The sequence below is a fragment of the Vitis vinifera genome, chromosome 10 (assembly GCF_030704535.1).
Source record: "Vitis vinifera cultivar Pinot Noir 40024 chromosome 10, ASM3070453v1".
In the NCBI taxonomy this organism is placed as follows: domain Eukaryota; kingdom Viridiplantae; phylum Streptophyta; class Magnoliopsida; order Vitales; family Vitaceae; genus Vitis; species Vitis vinifera.
Window position 1 is genome coordinate 8447762 of NC_081814.1, and position 18058 is coordinate 8465819.

An 18058-nucleotide genomic window follows, 5' to 3' on the forward strand; every position below is an offset into this window, starting at 1 on the left:
ACTTTGAACCCTGATCAGACCAACATCACATCTGTAGACCATGTTCTTTTTTTTTTTCTTTAGAAGTTGTCTTTCCCCCTATTTTATGTTTTCTCTTTTCAATAAATTTCTTTATTTCGTATAGAAACAATAAGTAAATGCACTTGATTGATAAATAACCTTTAGTCTATAAGATATTTATTTTTGAAGTTTTTATATATGTCTTATTATGATTTGGACAGGGATGTCAGTTTCAACAATTTGGTAGGTGAGATTCCAAATGACATAAGTTCAGCAAAGGCATTGAACTTCATGTAAGTATAAAATCTGAAATTTGTTTTGCATCTTTCATTGGAGATAATGGCTCATCACATGATTCTAAAAATTGAATAAAATAACCAAATATTTTTACAATAAATTTGTGAAGTCCATTAATAGCAAATCTATAGTAATCACTCAAGAGGGAAGGTGAAATGGGTAATGGTCAGTTTTTGAAATTTTTTGGTAAATTACAGGATTATCTACAATAAGGAGATCAAGCAATAAACACCAATAGTCAGAAAATAATAATAATAAGAAAAAACTAGGGAAAGATAATGAAAACAACTATTTTAACATCATTCGTCACAATCCGGCCTATGGCCATGGCTTCAAGCTCCAACTCAAGCCTTAAGGTGCCCAATTATACCAAGGATCCTTCAAATGTAAGAATCCTTCCATATACACTTGTTTTTTAGGTACCAAGGGACCTTACAACTCAACAAGTGTTCTTTCAACACTTAGAATCACTCTCTCATAGAGTATGATGAATTTGGAATCAAAAGAAAATAAAAATTAGCTTTGAAAGTATGAGTACAATAAAAAAGATAGTTAGTCTCAAGATGCAGTGAGTGGGGTTGCAAAATTTAGTGTAATTGCAATTAATGCATATTACAGACTTAAGGTTTGGACAATAGGATGACTTTGATATGGTGGCCTATTCATAAATGAAGTTCAAGTAGAAGAAAAAGTCTCTTATATGAAATTTTACACGATATAATTGTTAGACACATTTTCCCTATGAATCGATGGACTGCCCAATTGACTACCTAACTAACCATTGTATATTAATTGCATTGTAGATGACTGTTGAGACTTAGATTGCTCAACCGGTTGATCATCTGCTAGGCACTACTAAAAATTCACTATTTGGGCAACCAACCCAAGTGAACTTGTTGACCACTTGGTGAAGCAATTGATCAACTGCTCAGCCACTTGATCAATGACTAAAGTTGGAAACATGAAAAAGTGTACAAATAGTTTGGTTTGGTTCAATTTGAAAACACAATATTGAAAAATCCCTTTTTAATGATGAAAAAACATGTCAAGTATGAGTTTTAAATCTTGTATGAATCAAACTCATTTTTTCATAAAATTAATCAATAATGCATAAACTGGTTCTTTAAAAACCTTTGTAAAAATATGATTCTTTTTCATTTAAAACAGTTTAGCTTTTAAAGGTCAATGTTAAGGCATATTTATCCTCATTGATTAACACCTTGTCCTAACCTTACAGGAGAACCTATATATACACAATCATGAAAAACTTATCAAAAAAAAAAAAATTTTACACAATCATGAAAAAATTGTTCTCTTGATTTCCACTTTAGCTCTATAGCATTAAGTTGTGTAACTTCCTCGTTAATTGATCCAATTTAATCTTCTTGCCTATCACACTTAAAACTAAACTTCAACTCCAAAAATTTATTTTTTTATCACTAAAACTTATATTTGACCAACCTTGGGCTAGCAAAATTTAATTTGAATTTGTTGTGAGCAACATTAGTTTTTCATGAGTATTGTTGTTTGTCCTTACATCGTTTCACTAGGATGCAAATAAATGCAACCTTAATAGATATAGTTCCACTGCTATGGCTTTTCCAGTATTGACCATATCTTACTAATTACACTATGTTGCTTTGATTAGCTATTTAAGCAGCAACTTGCTAAGTGGAAATGTGCCAGACTTATTCTTGAAGAAAGGAAGTAGTATGTATGTTTCTTATCTGGAATGCCCTTTGTTTTATTTTTGTTTTAGTTTCTCATACAATTAGTTTTGCCTATGTTGTTTGAGTGTGTTTGATGCATGCTTACATTTGGGGGTAATTTTTCTTTTTTTTTTTTCATTTCTATTTCTATATTCTTTTTTCACTCGTTTTGTTTCAAGAATGCTTCTTGTCATATTATCCTTAAAATTTATAATGACATATGAGCCCATCACATAGGGCTGACTTATGTGATGGGCTACATCTCAGTTTAAATCTACTGTTAACACCATTATTGCACATGTTTCTGCTTCCACTGACGTTATTCATCCTTTTCTTTCTTCAAATTAAATATAATTCTATAACATCCAATATTATTGCTTGTATACCCTATGCAGTGATCTTTCCTACAATAACCTTTCATGGCAAGGCCCTGGGCAACCTACTTGTCAAGAGAACATGTCAGAATATTTAATTTTTAATTTTTTTATTTTATTTTCACCTTTATGCTCCCAGTTTTACATAGTGTTTTCTAAATACCGATAAATATTCTTCTTCTTCTTGTTTTCTTAGGAATCTAAACCTTAACTTGTATCGGAGCTCTTCAATGGAGAACAACCTGTAAGATGCTTTTTCTTCTCTTCTAAAGTTAGCTATTAACTGTGAAGGGAGAAGGAAGTTTCAATTTAGTAATGATTTTTTTATTTACTTATTTCGTTAATGGAATATGATGCTAATTTATTCCTATACTAATTGTGTAATAGAAGGGCAGTTCTTCCATGCTCAAGGAATGTCAATTGTCCACGATGTAAGTATCTTTTGAAGTTTGAATATTATGAAATATGTTGCAATTCAATTTATCAATGTGTGTGTTTGTATATATATATATATATACTTTTGTACAAAATTTTAGAACGCATTAATCTTTACTCGAATGTTAAATTTTCCAGTCTGCTAAGTAAAAGTTACTTTTAAGCGATCTCAGACTGGTATTGTAAAGAAAAAACAAGTGGATTTCACTCTAACCTTATATTAGTTTCAGTTTAGCTTAAAATGGCAGAAATTATGCTATGAACTGTTAAAAGAAGCTTCTCATGCTTTTAAAGTTCTAATTTCAACCTAAGTATTGTGTCTGTTAGAGCATGATATACATTGTGCACTCATGTCCTAACGGCTTAAGTTTTTCAAAATTTGAAATCAAACTATTGTTTAAAGCATCTCACTAAAGAACATGATAAGTACCACAATAATGAGTTGTCACATTCTATAAGATGTTTTAAATTAGTGTGAAGTTGTTATGATGTTACTTACTGCATCAATGGAAAGGTTATGAAATTTAACAAATAAAATAGAAGCAGTATCAAATAATTAGATATTAGATGAACTTGCAAAATGTCAATTTTATTTTTGTTTCTTTTATGGCAGATGTATGTTCCTTCTATATTAATTGTGGTGGAAATGATTTAACCATCAAAGAAAGGAGAGGAAAGGTTGTATATCAAGGAGATGCAAAAATTGAAGGTGGTGCTGCAAACTATTATACTAGTAACAGTTACTGGGGATTGAGTAGCTCTGGGGACTTCATGGATGATAACAATTTCCAAAACACACGTTATATTGAAACTCTGTCATCAGGGAACATCTCTGGAGTGTATACTACAGCTCGCCTTTCTCCTCTTTCACTTACTTATTTTGGTTATTGCTTAGAAAATGGGATTTACACCCTACAGCTGCACTTCACTGAGATATATTTCACAGATGACAAGACATATAATAGCCTTGGGAAACGCCTGTTTGACATTTATATTCAGGTATATAGTCACCTTAATCAAAATATGTTGCCTTGTTAGGAGCCATGTTTTAATGATCTATTTTGTTGCAGGAAAAATTGGTTCATAAGAATTTCAACATTGAAGATGAGGCCCATGGAGCTCGAAATCCAGTTATGAAACAATTTAATGCCAGTGTGATAAATAATATCTTAGAGATTCGATTTTATTGGGCTGGCAAAGGGACAACAAGAATTCCTTACAGAGGAGTTTATGGCCCTCTCATATCAGCTATTTCTGTGTATCCCAGTAAGTGATTAAGGTGTTTTTTATTCTTTGTTTTGTAGTTATATCCACATTATCAGAATGTAGGTGGCATGTGGATGACCCAAAGACACAGTTGCCCATTTTTGGGAATATATCTGATCCTGTGTTTTTGGAACAAGGCAGCACCATACTCCCACACAAAAGATCAAGGCTCAAGGTGCATTGGAACCTCTGTTAAGGGTGTTTAGTTCTCACATCATTGTCACTCATTTCACATTTGCTTACCTAGTTCAAATATTAATGAAGTCTAGATGCTTGGATTAAAGATGAGGATACTCCAACAGACCTGCGTTCCATAATCCATACCCATACTACAAATGCTACTCTTGCTGTTGCTTGAAGTAGCTTGTTTCACTATCATTATGATGAGAACAAAGTGACTTAACTTTTTTCCTTTCTCTAATGTAACCAGCATGGTGATGAGAAGATTCCTAATTTTTACTGCCTAGGAAAGGAAAGGGATAAAGACCAATGCATCCAAATTAAAACTATACAAAATAACTTTTAATTGCTAAGTAGAACATAGCTTGATCCTGAAATCAGACTTAGTGTATGCATCTATGTCTTTGCGTGCGTTTAAATTTCATAATTTGGTTTTGTCTTATAAATATGCTTTGTTTATCTATTTATTTATTTTTATCAAAAACAATATGAATTTGTAATTACCACAGAGGATGAGAGATCTTTCTGGAATGCAAAAGCTGATCAAGAAGAAAAAGAAAGAGAAGTTCTTGAAAAAGAGGACCAAAAGAGCTAATACAATTCAAAGAGTATAACAAGAACATGTATAAGAGAACCTTTATACAACTCAAATGAAGAAAAAATCCCCTTTGAAAGAAACCCACTCCTTGGCTCATAGCTTGCTAGTTGACTTGCAACATGGTTAGCTAAACCATTTAACGGTTTTGGTTCTTCTAAGAGGGGGATAGTTTTGTGGCAAGCTGCGAGCATTGCTCTAATTCGGGTTGTGTGGTGGGAAAGAAACGCGAGGATTTTTTAGGATAAAGCAAGGAATTCAGAGTATCTTTGGGACTCTATTGTTTTCCTTGCTTCTCTTTGGGCTTTCTGTTCCAAGGTTTTTAAGGGGACTCCCCCTAATGTGCTACAACTTGATTGGTTAGCGGTGTGTACTCCATAAGAAATGGTCCTTTATAGAGTGTTCGCTTGTTTTACAGTGTAATTTCCTGTAGTTTAGTTTTCCTTGGCGGGAGGATTTCTCATCCTTCTATTTGTACTTCTTTTTATCTATCAATATATCTCTGTGTCGTTTCCAATAAAATAAAAAAAAAAAATGGTTAGCTAAACCATAATCTAATAGAAAGAGATTAACCTATGTTTCTAGTAACATCTAAAATTTGGAAAAACCACCTATTATACTTCTAAGTCCCTCATTCTAATTTAGACACACAAGAAAGACTTATATCTCCTTCAATCATAGGCTCATGACCCTAGCCTACAACAAGAGATTTGAAAGTGCCAAAATCTCTTTCTTGATGGTCCTACCATGTTAAACAATGCTCTCAACATTATATCATAATAATATTAGATTATACCTCCATCCTTAGCTAATATCAATCCATTTAGGTGGAGTCCTTTTGGGTTTGAAAATATGTGGGTGAGGCATTCAAAGTTCAAACAGAGTATAAGTCTATGGTGAAGTGTCAGGATGAGAAACTCATTAGTTCGTGCAAAAGTTGCAAGGCATTAAAAGATTGAAAATATATTATAAGTCTACTTTTGGGGATATAAAAGAGAGGAAGGATAATGAGAGATCTTTCCATGGTAGTCTTGGTAGATTCTTTTGAGGTAGAGAGACCTCTAACTAATGATTAGCATCCATAATGGCTACCAGGAAAATGTAGTTGGAATAATTGTTGTTAGGGTAAGTGGTTCATTGGAGTGGGCTAAGGAGGGTACTGCAATTCTAAGTTCTTCCACAAAATAGCTAATGATAGGATGAAGAAGTTCATTAAATCTCTACAAGATGAGAATACAACATTGTGTGGTGATCAAGCTAGGATTTTAGAGATCTTAAGATTTTTTAGCAAATGTAGATCAAGTGAGGACTAATGAATAATAGAAGGTTTAGAGTGGACCCTTATCTGAGAGGAGAGTGCTAGTGGTTTGGATTGCCCTTTTTCAAAAGAGGAAATTTGAGAAGTAGTTTTTCTTATGGACAAGGAAAAAGCCTTAGACTCGAATGGATTCACATTAGCTTTGTATTAGGAGTGTTAGATAGAATAAAGGACTTGTTGAAAGTATTTGCTTGAATTTCATGAGAGTGGAGTCATAAATAAGAGTACTAATGCCACTTTTATTGCTCTAGTGCGTAAAAGTAATCAAGTATTTGATTATTTGATTTTGGATCTATTGGTTTGGTGACTAGCTTTTACAAGATCATAGTTAAAGTCTAGTCTCGGCAATTGTGTGGGTGTTGCATGAATTCATCCATCTTTCACAAGGTATCTTGACTGAGGGTAAACAAATTTTGGATGTTGTATTAGTAGCTAATAAAGTTTGAGATGAGAAAAGATGTGTGGGAGAAATGAGGTTGGTTTAAAAAAAGCTTATACTCGCATAGATGGGAGTCTTTAAGTCATGTTTTAGAAAGAACATGCTTCAGATAGAGATGGAGATCTTTGAATTTGGCTGTTTGTTACTTGTAAGTTTTGTAATGTTAATAAATGGGTGTACTAAAGGATATGTTAAGACTTTAAGGGGTTTAAGGTAGAGAGATATGCTTTCTCCATTGCCCTTTACTATTATGACATACATGTTAAGTAAATTGATGTTGAAAGCAAAGTAGTGTGGTATCTTTGAGGGATTCTTAGTGGGTAGAAGTAGAATGAGGGTGACTCATTGCAGTTTGGTGATGATACCATATTCTTCTTAAAAGCTTGTTCAAATGAGTTACAAAGTCTTAAGATCATTTTGTTAGTGTCTCGATACATTTTAGGATTGAAGATAAATCTAGATCAAAATTAGGCATTGATATAAGTCAAGGCCTAATTCTTGATTTATCTACCACTTTAGAATGCAAGGCTTTTGATTAGCCTCTATCTTATCTAGGTCTTCCTTAGGATGAGGGTCTTAGAATTTGTCTTTTTCCGGGATTTAGTTATGAAAAGAATTTCTCGGTGGTTAGATGATTAGAAGAAGGCTCATTTGTCCTTAGGTAGTAGAATAAATCTAGTCCAATCATTCTTGTCCCATATTCCCTCTTATTTTTTTGTCTCTTTTAAGCCTCTTACCAACATGACTTATAGAATAAAGAGATTACAAAAAAAAATTTGTGGTTAGATTATCTTGTGGGTTGGAATCAAGTGTGTAAGCCAAAGAGTAAAAGGGGTTTGGGTAGAAGGAAGATAACTTTAAGGAATAGAGCTATCTTATGTAAGCGATCGTGGAGGTTCCCTAGGGAAAGCAATGCTTTACGGCACAAGATTATTTTGAGTATCTAATTATCTATTTTCTATACTCTAATGGATGAAGTGACAATGTTGTTGTTAGATAGTCAAGTTGGTGTCCTTAGAAGGCCATTTCACAAGTTTTCCTTGTCTTCTCTTATTTCACTCGTTATTTTATGGATGATGGTTACTAAAATTCAGTCCTAGGAAGATATTTGGTGGATGGCCGACTTTTTATGTTTAATTTCCAAATATTTCTAAAGCAATGAGATCGAGAGATTTTTGTGTTTCTTCAGTTTTGATCTCATCCCTTCTATTTTTGTCTCGGATTTTCAATTTCTTGTGCAATTTTTCCACCATGAAATTGAGGAACTTACTCTCCTTTATATCGACTTGAGCTCATATGTATTTATCATCCACTTTCTCGGTTATGAAGTTTTAGTCTTTGACACCCTCTAGTTTATTTTCAATCAATTCATTCCTTAAAATCATCTTTGTTTCTTATAATTAATCTACTAGGAAATCTAAAGCTCTACTCAAAGTCAACACCTTTGCATGGCTGGTGACAAATATGGAGGTTAATACTAATAACTTGCTATAGAAAAGGAGACCTTACCAAGGCCATCAGCCAAAATGGTGTGTCATGTCTTAAACTAGAGGTTTAAGACAAAGAAATTCTCTTTTCCTATTCCTTTTCATTATAGCATCTAATGTATTAGGTAGGATGATGTTAGGAGTAGAGGAAAACGTCTTTTAGAGGGATTCCTAGTAAGTAAGGATAGGATTAGAGTGTCTCATTTACAATTTGTAGATGATACCATCTTTTTATTTGAAGCTTCCATAGAAGATCTACAAAACCTTAAACTGATCCTATTGGTTTTTGGGAATATGTTAGGGTTATAGATCAATTTAGATAAGAGCACTCTATTTGGAACTAACACAAGTCGGGATTTGGTTATCAGGTTAGCATTGATGCTTGAATGCAAGTCTTAGGTTGGCCTTTAACTTACTTGGGTCTTCCATTAGGAGGGAATCCAATGGTAGTTGCATTTTGGGATCCAATGATTAGCAGGGTCTTAAGGAGACTAGATGGATAGGAAAAAGCCTTTTTGTCTCTAAGGAGTAGAATAACTTTAATTTAGTCATGCTTGCCCCACTTCCCGAACTATGTCTTATCTTTTTTCAAGATTCCAGTGTCATTAGTGTCTAAGATTAAGAAATTACAAAGAGATTTTTTCTAGTTAGGAGTTAGGGAGGGTTAAAAAAGATGATCTCATTAAAGCCCAAGGAGTCTGTAGGTCTAGGATTTGGGTTGATTTCTTTGAAGAATCGTGCTCTCTTAGGGAAATGACTTTAGAGGTTCCCTAAAAAAAGTTTTGGCCTTTGGCATCATGTTATTTTGAGCATTTATGGGACACATCCTGATGGATGGGATGCCAAGATTATAGTTAGATGTTCACATTGATGTCCCTAGAAGGCCATTGCACAAGTGTTTCGGGTTTTTTCAAGTTACATTGGTTTGTGGTTTTGTGGTGGGTGATGGGGTGAGAATTCGTTTTTGAGAGGATTTGTGGTGGAGGGATCGACCTTTGTGTTCACAATTTTCAAGTTTTTATAAAGTTGTCAAAATTAAAAATCTAATCATTTCAATTATTTATTTATTTTTTGATAAGACTAATCATTTCAATTATTCTTGGTTACTCATCTTATTTTTCTTGAAATTTTAATTTCCATCGCAACCTTACAGATTTGGAGATTGAGGACCTTCAAAGACTCATATTCTCTTACTTGTGGGCACTTGTCTCCATTTGCCTTAAATACGATAGCATGCCATTGACGTCTTTAGGATTATTCTTAGTTAAATCATTTTTCATGACTTTGTCTAATACGACAAATATTGTTCTTTCTTCCCATGCCAAATTTATATGGAAATCTAAAGTCTCATCTATGGTCAGGCCTTTACTTGGTTAATGACACACAAGAAGGTAAATACCAACATGTTACAATTGAGAAGACCTTTTCAAACCCCTTAAGCACGATTAGTGCATTTTATGAAAAGGGAGTGGAGAATCTATTGACCATCTCTTTCTACATTATCCGATAACTTTGGGGTTTTGGCACTATCTATTTAGACAAGTTAGGGTGATTGGGTTTCACCTAGGACTATAAGCGATATGATGATCTTTTCATATAGGGTTTTGGGGAGCTCCACAGAGGTAAAACCTTTTAGAAAATTGCTTGTCTCACTTTGCTTTAGATTGTATGGTGCGATAAAAATGCGAGAATTTTTTCAGGATGAGTGGAGGATAGCAAATGGGTTGTGGGATTTCCTTTATTTCTATTCCTCTTTCGAGGCCTCATGCACCAAGGCTTTCTTTTAGTATTATTCGACTCAATTGACATTTTGTGTGTAAATTAAATGGGTTTAGGCATCATTGAGAGGAGCTTAGTTAGAACTTGAGGAGATGACATATTTGTATATTGTGTTGTAGTCTGAACCTTTTGTATAGAATTCTTGTATGGTGGAGGAGTTCAATCATATTATGATTTTTTTGTAATTGTGGGGAGGACTCCTTATTTTTCTCATGTTTTGTTTAATATTAAAATATACATCTCTTGTTTCTCATCAAAAAAAAAAAAAAAAATTGCCTAGTAGCACTGACATTATGGCATAAGTTGTATGGAGTTGTGAGGATTAACTAGGTTCTAGCTAGAAGAATGGTGGAAATGTTGGCAATTGCTTATCCAAGGTTTTGGAGGTCTTCTTAGAGGGAAATCTCTATGGGATATTGTTGCTTTTACATTAATTTGGACTATATGGAGGGAGACAAATGTAAGGATTTTTTTAAAAATAAAAATAAATAAATGGCGTATTTTAGAGGCAATATGAAATTTTATTTATTGCTCTTCCTCTCCAAGCAGCAACTAGTGCACCATTTGTGGGCACCCTTTTAAGTATTGTACTACTAGATTAGAATCTAGTGAGCAAATCTATAAGGTAAGTTAAGGAGATACTCCCAACATTGAAGTCTCCTCAAATGGGCAATGTCAAGTTGAATTTTAATGGGTGCTTTTTAGTAACATAAGATAGTTGAGAATTAGAGGAACGTTTTTGGATCATCATGGAACATTAATGAGAGCATTTTCTAAGAATGTTGGAACGAGTCTAGCCATCAAAGCAAAGATATTAGTCTTGTTGGAAGTCTTACAAATTGTAAAAGTTGAGTGTTTATTGAACCTTCTAGTATACAATGGTTTTGTAATGGGTTTAACTTGAGTGAATGAGGAGAGAAGCTCATGGAAGTTTGATAGATGGTCACATCAGATTTTTTGTATTACTCTAGAGTTGAGGTATACATCTTGTGGGATTCCTTGGGCAACTAAGCTTTTAAGGTCATAGTGCATTTCCATTGATATCTCTAGAGTGGATAGTTTTTTCTCAATTTTGATATAATTTTTTTTAATAGGAAATGATAAAGAGATATATTGATAGAAAAAAGTATAAGAGAAGGATGAGGAATCCTCCCACCAAAGAAAATCTAAACTACAAGAATACAAAATCCAGAAAATACAATGTAAAAACAAACAAACTCTCTAGGTTAGACCAACCCATTGAAGCTACACATTGCTAGCCAATCAAGTTATAACACATTAAGGGGAATCCCCTTAAAAACCTTGGAACAAAAAGCCCAAAGAGAAGCAAGGAAATGAATAGAATCCCAAAGATTCTTTGAATTCCTTGCTTTATCCTAAAAAATCCTCACATTTCTTTCCCGCCACACAACCCAAATTAAAGCAATGCACGCATTTTGCCACAAAACTATCCCTCTCTTAGATAAACCAAAACCCTTATAATTGATGGACATCATGTCGGAGATGCTCCTCTGGGAAACCCAATCCATTTTGGTTAATTGAAATAATCTATGCTACAACCCCATTGTCAAAGAGCAATGTAAAAAAAGATGATCTGCTGATTCTCCATGCTTCATGCACAACTTACAAATGTTAGGACTAAGAGCTTTGTAAGATCTTCTCAATTGTAGCAAATCATTAGTATTTACCTTCTTGTGTGCTACTAATCAAACAAAGGACTTGACTTTGAAAGGGACTTGAGAATTCCAAACAAACTTAGTAGGGAAAATTAGAGAAGAACCAGAAAATTGGGACAAGGCTAGAAAGAAAGATTTGACTATAAAAAGCCCTGAAGAAGATAAATACCAGGATCTCGCATCTGAAACCGATGGTGATAAACGCCAACTATCAAGTGACTGCATGAGACATTCTAAATCTTCTATCTCAGAATCGGAAAGGTTACGACGGAAATTAAAGTTCCAAGAAAAGGGATGAGTAGAACCGAGAATTGAAGATATATTAGGAATATTTTTATCCGTGACTACTCTAAATTGTCTTAGATATTGGGATCCCAAAGGTTGGTCCCCCCACCAACAGTCTTTTCAGAACCGAATTCTTTCCCCTTTTCTACCACAAACCGAGTAAACTTGGAAAAATCCTGAAAGACTTGTGCAATAGCCTTCCAAGGACAACGATGTGACCATCTGACTATAGTGTTGACATCCCAAACATTGGAATGTGTCCCATAAATGCTTAAAATAATCTGATGCCACAGAGCTGAACCCTCCCTAGGATACCTCTCCAACCATTTCCCTAAGAGAGCGAGATTCCTTAAAGAAATCTTCCCAAATCCCAATCCCCCTTTTGCCTTTGGATTACACACTACATCCCAACTAACAAGATGATCTCTTTTACCTTTCCCCAACCCCTGAACATAAAAAATCTCTTTGCAATCTCTCAATTTTTGCAGCCACTGATGTGGGAATCTTAAATAAGGAAAGAAAGTAGCTAGACATGTGGGTAAGGCAAGAATGGATAAGAGTTATCCTACCTCCAAAAGATAAGTAAGCCTTTTGCCACCTATCTAATCTCCTCGAAATTCTCTTAATCACTAGATCCCAAAAGCCACAAGCCTTTGGGTTCTCCCAAAGGAAGACCCTGGTAGAGTATAGGCCAATCAGAAGCCTTGCAATCAAGCAACTCGGCCAACCTAGAAAGATGATTTTGCTCAAGATTGATGCCAAAAAGATTACTCTTGTTAAGGTTAACCTTAAACCCAGAAATATGCCCAAATACTAGCAATAAACTCTTGAGAGTCTGCAATTCTTCCTCACAAGTGTTAGAAAAGAAAATGGTATCATCTGTAAATTGCATATGGGTCACTCCTGTTCTGTTCCTACCAACCCTAAAACCCTTCAACGAATTTCTTTCCTCTGCTCTCAACATCATCCTGCTTAGTACATCTGTGAATAAAGTAAACAAAAAAGGGGATAAAGGGTCGTCCTGTCTTAATCCTCTAGATGCCTTAAACCACCTTTTAGCATTTCCATTCACTAAGACTACAAAAGATACTGTGGACAAACATCCTCTCATCGATTTCCTCCATCTATGGCTAAACTCCTTCTTCTCCAACACATGATCCAAAAAATCCCAAATCACATGGTCGTAAGCCTTTTTAAAGTCAATTTTGAAGACAATTCCTTCCTTCCTTGATTGTCTTTTCTCATCTACTATCTCATTAGCTATAAGAACTGCATCCAATATTTGTCTCCATTGAACAAAAGCGCCTTGAGTGGAATGGATAGTTTCATGTAGTACCCCTCTTAGACGCCCTGATAGCACTTTGACTATTATCTTGTAAAGACTAGTGATCAAGCTAATAGGTCTAAAGTCTGAGATTTCCTTTGTCAGGCTTTTTTTGGGCGACAAAACTATGAAAGAGGCATTAGTTCTTTGATTGATAATCTTGTTTCTGTGAAACTCTGCAAACACCCTCACTAACTTCTCCTTGATCATTTCCCAACAATCTTGAAACACTGCAATGGTAAAGCCATTAGGCCTTGGCGCCTTATCCCTATCCAATTGAAATATGGCCTTATAAATCTCTTCTTCAGTAAAAGGGGAGTCCAACCTAGACACACTCTTTTCAGATATAGGGGATCAATCTAAGCCTTCAACTCTCCAAGACTCTCCAGGGGGACTCGAGTAGAGCTTTTCAAAGTAAAGTAAAATCTCCTCTGTGATGCTCTCGGGATTATTTAACACTATACCTCTTTCATTCTCCAACACCTTGATAAATTTCCTATTTATCCTACCATTAGCCACTTTATGAAAAAACTTTGAATTGCAATCCCTTTCTTTAACCCATTTCACCCTAGCTTTTTGTATCCAATGAATTTCTTCCCTCAAAATTAATTCCTCTAGCTCCCCTTTTCTTAAAGCTCTTTGAACTGAAAGTTCAGAAGTGAGAACCCCATCTTGCTTAACAACATCAAAGTTAGCTATTTCATTTAGGATACTTCTTTTCCTTTCGTTTAGTTCTCCAAAAGAAACCTTATTCCACTATTTCAATTTGGCCTTAAAAAATTGTAACTTTCTCATGAACTTGTGACCTTCCCACCCATTTCCTTGAAAACCTCTCCACCAACTACTAAAGCACTCTTTGAAACTAGGATGTTGCAACCATATATTCTCAAACCTAAAAGGTGTTGGGCCTCACTTGAAAAGATTGGTATCCAAAACTATCGGCCAATGATTCAATGTCCATCTAGGAAGAACTTCTTGAAGGCTTTGAGGGAAAAAATGCTCCCACTTATTTGAGTAAAGAAACTGATCCTGATCCAATCTCTTACATACGGGAGACTTTTACATGTTTGACCATGTGAATGGTGTGTTCCGTAAAGGTGGGTCAAGCAATTCACAACCTCTTATAAAACCATCAAAGTCCTTCATGCTTGAAGTTAAACTAAAGCCTCCCAATTTTTCTGATTTTTCTGAACTTCTCTTTATGACATTAAAATCACCGCCCACACACCATAAAGGATAAGAGAGGCCAAAAATGTTTAAAAGCTCCACCCAAAAATCATTCCTAAGTAAGGGACTGTTTAGGCCATAAACTGCGGACAGCCATAGAGGTTCACATCCATTCAACACAAACTTGACTGAGACAGTAAAAGAGCCTATTACCACCTTCTTATTGCATAGTTTTTTAGAGTACCAAATAATCAAAATCCCACCTGAAGCCCTGCACGTCGGAAGAGCAGCCCATTCCTTATTTTTGACCGTCCAAACACTACTAATAAACCTTCTGTCACACACCACCTTTTTTGTTTCCTGAATCATCACAACATCCTAATTCTCTAGCCTCAAAAAATCTTTAACCACCCTTCGCTTTTTTCTTGACCCCAAACCCCTAGTATTTCAACCAATAATTTTCATGGAAAAACCTCACAGACCCTAAACCTCCAAACCAGTTTCACCAGGTCTCAAATACCTGTGGAGCATCTGCTCTTTCGCCTGGAATACACCTTAATATCTAGAGAGCTTAAAACCCCATGCACTTTATCCATCTTCCTGGGGGACATGCCTTTTATTTGGAACTCGCCCATTGGGGAGACCACAGCAACACCCTGGCTAATTGTAACCAAATTGGAAACCTCATTAGGCAAAATGGGTTTAGATTTAATGGGGTTCAAACCCTCGGGCATCTGGTTTAGATAAGCAAACTAGGACTCCACAACATCAAGGTTAGAATTGCCAACAGACTTTTGACATGAAGTGTTTGTTTCTAATTAAAGAAAAAAAAGTTAGGTAAAGCACACCTATAATTGTCTAAGTAAACTGAACCCATTAAAGGTAGTAGAATACACATTGGATTCAACTCCTTATCTACCTTTATTTTTCTTATAAAACCACGTTCAAATCAAGTTATAGAGCATTAAGAGGAGTACATATTAGATCTACAAAGATGGAAGTGCAAAGAGAGGAGTAGAAATAAATCAAGTCCTAAATAGTCTTTAAAAACCTCCATTTATCCTCAAGTCTTGACACTACTCTCACCAAATCATTTGGATCAAAGTTAAGCAAACCACACACCACAATATCATGCCTCTAAGATAACCCTCAAAAACCCTAATGGAGATTATCAATGTATTAGTCACACTTTTAGGTGGAATTTAATCTATTTTAGGAAGTTTGAATAATCTATATCAAAGCATCAAAGCCACCAAGCAAAAGGTTAATCAATCAATCCCCCCATCCCCATGCGCATGATACAACTTTTTGGACTAAGAGCTACCTCAATTGTAGCAAATCATTAGTATTGGCCACAAGCCATCTATTGTGTCAACAAAAGCTTTTGTGTCACCTATTAATGCACTAACATATAGATAAGGTATATGAGATCTTTATGTGGTTTGGATGATCCTTTTATATAAAAAAAGAACTAGTATGCTATATAATACAAAACCCGCAAAGGGGGAAAAAAACACAAATACAACTCTTGAGCCTCTATTTCCCAACTCCTAGTATCTACACCCTAACTTAAGCCCTATTTCATGAGCATAGTAAATCCTCTATATAATGTGCCTTATCAATAGGAACATTTACTAAACAGGAATTTGAAACACTTTCTACCAACTTTCTAATCATGTTCATGCTCTTATAGTTTGCTAATGAGCTTCACCTTTTTATATTTTCTTTATGCAGATTTCAAATCTTGTTCAAGTAGTAGGAAAGAGGAAACAAATGCATATATTATTGGAGGAGTGGTAGGATTATTCATTATTTTCTTAATATTGGGTCTTCTTGCGTGGAAAGGTTGTTTGAGAGGCAAAAAAAAGGAAGAAAAAGGTATGGGCTATATTGTTTGCAAATGCTGCTTAGTATTGATTCATTGCATTTTCTGTCAAATATCTTCTATTGGCACAAGCGCATTATATTTAAGGTGGTTTCAAATTTGACCTTTTATTTATAGTTAATTGTTACAATGATTTGTTCATTCACTATGGCTATGTTTGATTACTAGAAAGTTTGAGGGAAATAAAGTAGAAAGGAAGAAGAGAAGGATAAAAGTGGGTAAGGAAAAATTATAAAATTTCTCTTGGTTTTCCGTGGAAAAGTGGAGAGAAATAATTTTTTTTTTTTTAATAAAAAAAACCCAATAGATCTTTTTTATTAGTTAAAAAGATCAAACGGGACAAAACATCCTTCCACAAAGTACAAATTTAAATCAAACCAAGGAAATGGATATTCATTTACATGGATCCATATAGCTAAACAAATGAGAGATATCATAAAAAGCAAAACAACAATTGAAACATTCAAAACAAACATTAGATAGACTCAACAAGGCATATAATCTCATACAAAAAGATACCAATTGCTTTGCTACTCTTTTAGCTAATCCATCTGCCACTTGATTAAGTGAGGAACTCATTGAATGGAGCATCCCAACTCTATAAAGATATCAGAAATTTGGCACAACTACCTTTCAAGTTTCCATGAACGTCTTTTCTTTTTAGCCATCCATAAGATAACAATAACAGAACCCCTTCTACCACAATTGGACATGCTTAAAGCTTTGGCTTGTACAATCCAAAAGTAGTACAACCTTAGTCTCAATAGCAAAACCATCCCTTGTAGGTCTGGAATATGCTTTGATTTTTGAACCTCAATGATCTCTAATCACACCACCAATCCCAATTTGCCCTGGGTGCCTAAGACACATCCATCAAAGTTCAATCTAACTACTCCTTCAATTGGCACTGATCATGCATGTGGTCTTTCTAACCAACCTCCTTGACTTGCATATAAACTCTCAATCTAACAATTTAAGACTCAAGGGGGTGCCTCTGAAGACCTTGCTAGTATAGGCAAAATGAGAGTAAAAATAGTAAAATGAATCCCAAACCACATCCATTGTCCTCTTAGTTTATTAAGAAATTCCCTCCTTCATTTCTTGCTAAATTGACCAAATCATACTAGGGTTTGCAATGCCCCATAGAACCTTTCCTTTTGCATGATGCCCAAACCTTTGAAGGAAATAGTCATCATCTCTACCACCAAACATGGTGTTACCCGATCTATTCCCTTAGGCTGAATTGTTTATGCCATAAGCCCAAAGTTATTGGACAGTGACGAAAAAGATGATTGATTAATTCTTTGCTCTCCTTGCTGAAGAAAGTGAGAATCACTCAAATATTCATTCAATTGTATGTGTTTACATAATCGGGTCCCTATTTAACATATACACAGAGAGCAAAATATGGAAAAAATACAAATATGGAAAAAAAATAAAATCACACAAATCACCACAATATCTACCACAATTGCGGCCTCAATCTTTCCCACAATATCCTACAAATCACCATTCAAATCATACCAGATTTCCACACTCCCCCTCAAGTTAGATCATAGATATTAATCATGTCCAACTTGCAAATAAAATCTTCAAAGATTGATTTCTGTAACCCCTTGGTGAATATATCTGCCAATTGTTCCCTTGTAGGGATACAAGTCATGCAAATAGTCCCCTTCTCAATTTTTTCCTTTATAAATGTCTGTCCACTTCTATATGTTTGGTCTTGTCGTACTGAACATGATTATGAGAAATACTAATGGCAGCTTTGTTGTCACAATAGAGTTTGATGAGGAGTTCTACTGTAATGCGTAGTTCTTCCAACAGTTTCTACAACCATAG

General features: G+C 34.8%; 1 protein-coding gene across 4 annotated transcripts in view; it reads left to right on the plus strand.

Moving 5' to 3' along the window:
- The window catches only part of LOC100266961 (probable LRR receptor-like serine/threonine-protein kinase RFK1), a 50715-nt gene that overhangs the window by 24199 nt on the left and 8458 nt on the right, over nucleotides 1-18058 (plus strand). For 3 of the 4 annotated variants that reach the window (XM_010657269.3, XM_010657270.3, XM_010657271.3), the window contains 8 exons: nucleotides 222-293; nucleotides 1946-2011; nucleotides 2402-2464; nucleotides 2577-2624; nucleotides 2768-2811; nucleotides 3429-3814; nucleotides 3886-4081; nucleotides 16066-16209. In XM_010657269.3, the coding sequence (XP_010655571.1) occupies nucleotides 222-293; nucleotides 1946-2011; nucleotides 2402-2464; nucleotides 2577-2624; nucleotides 2768-2811; nucleotides 3429-3814; nucleotides 3886-4081; nucleotides 16066-16209 (1019 nt within the window). The remainder of the gene's footprint in view (nucleotides 1-221; nucleotides 294-1945; nucleotides 2012-2401; nucleotides 2465-2576; nucleotides 2625-2767; nucleotides 2812-3428; nucleotides 3815-3885; nucleotides 4082-16065; nucleotides 16210-18058) is intronic. The other variant, XM_019222529.2, reaches the window with a different exon arrangement.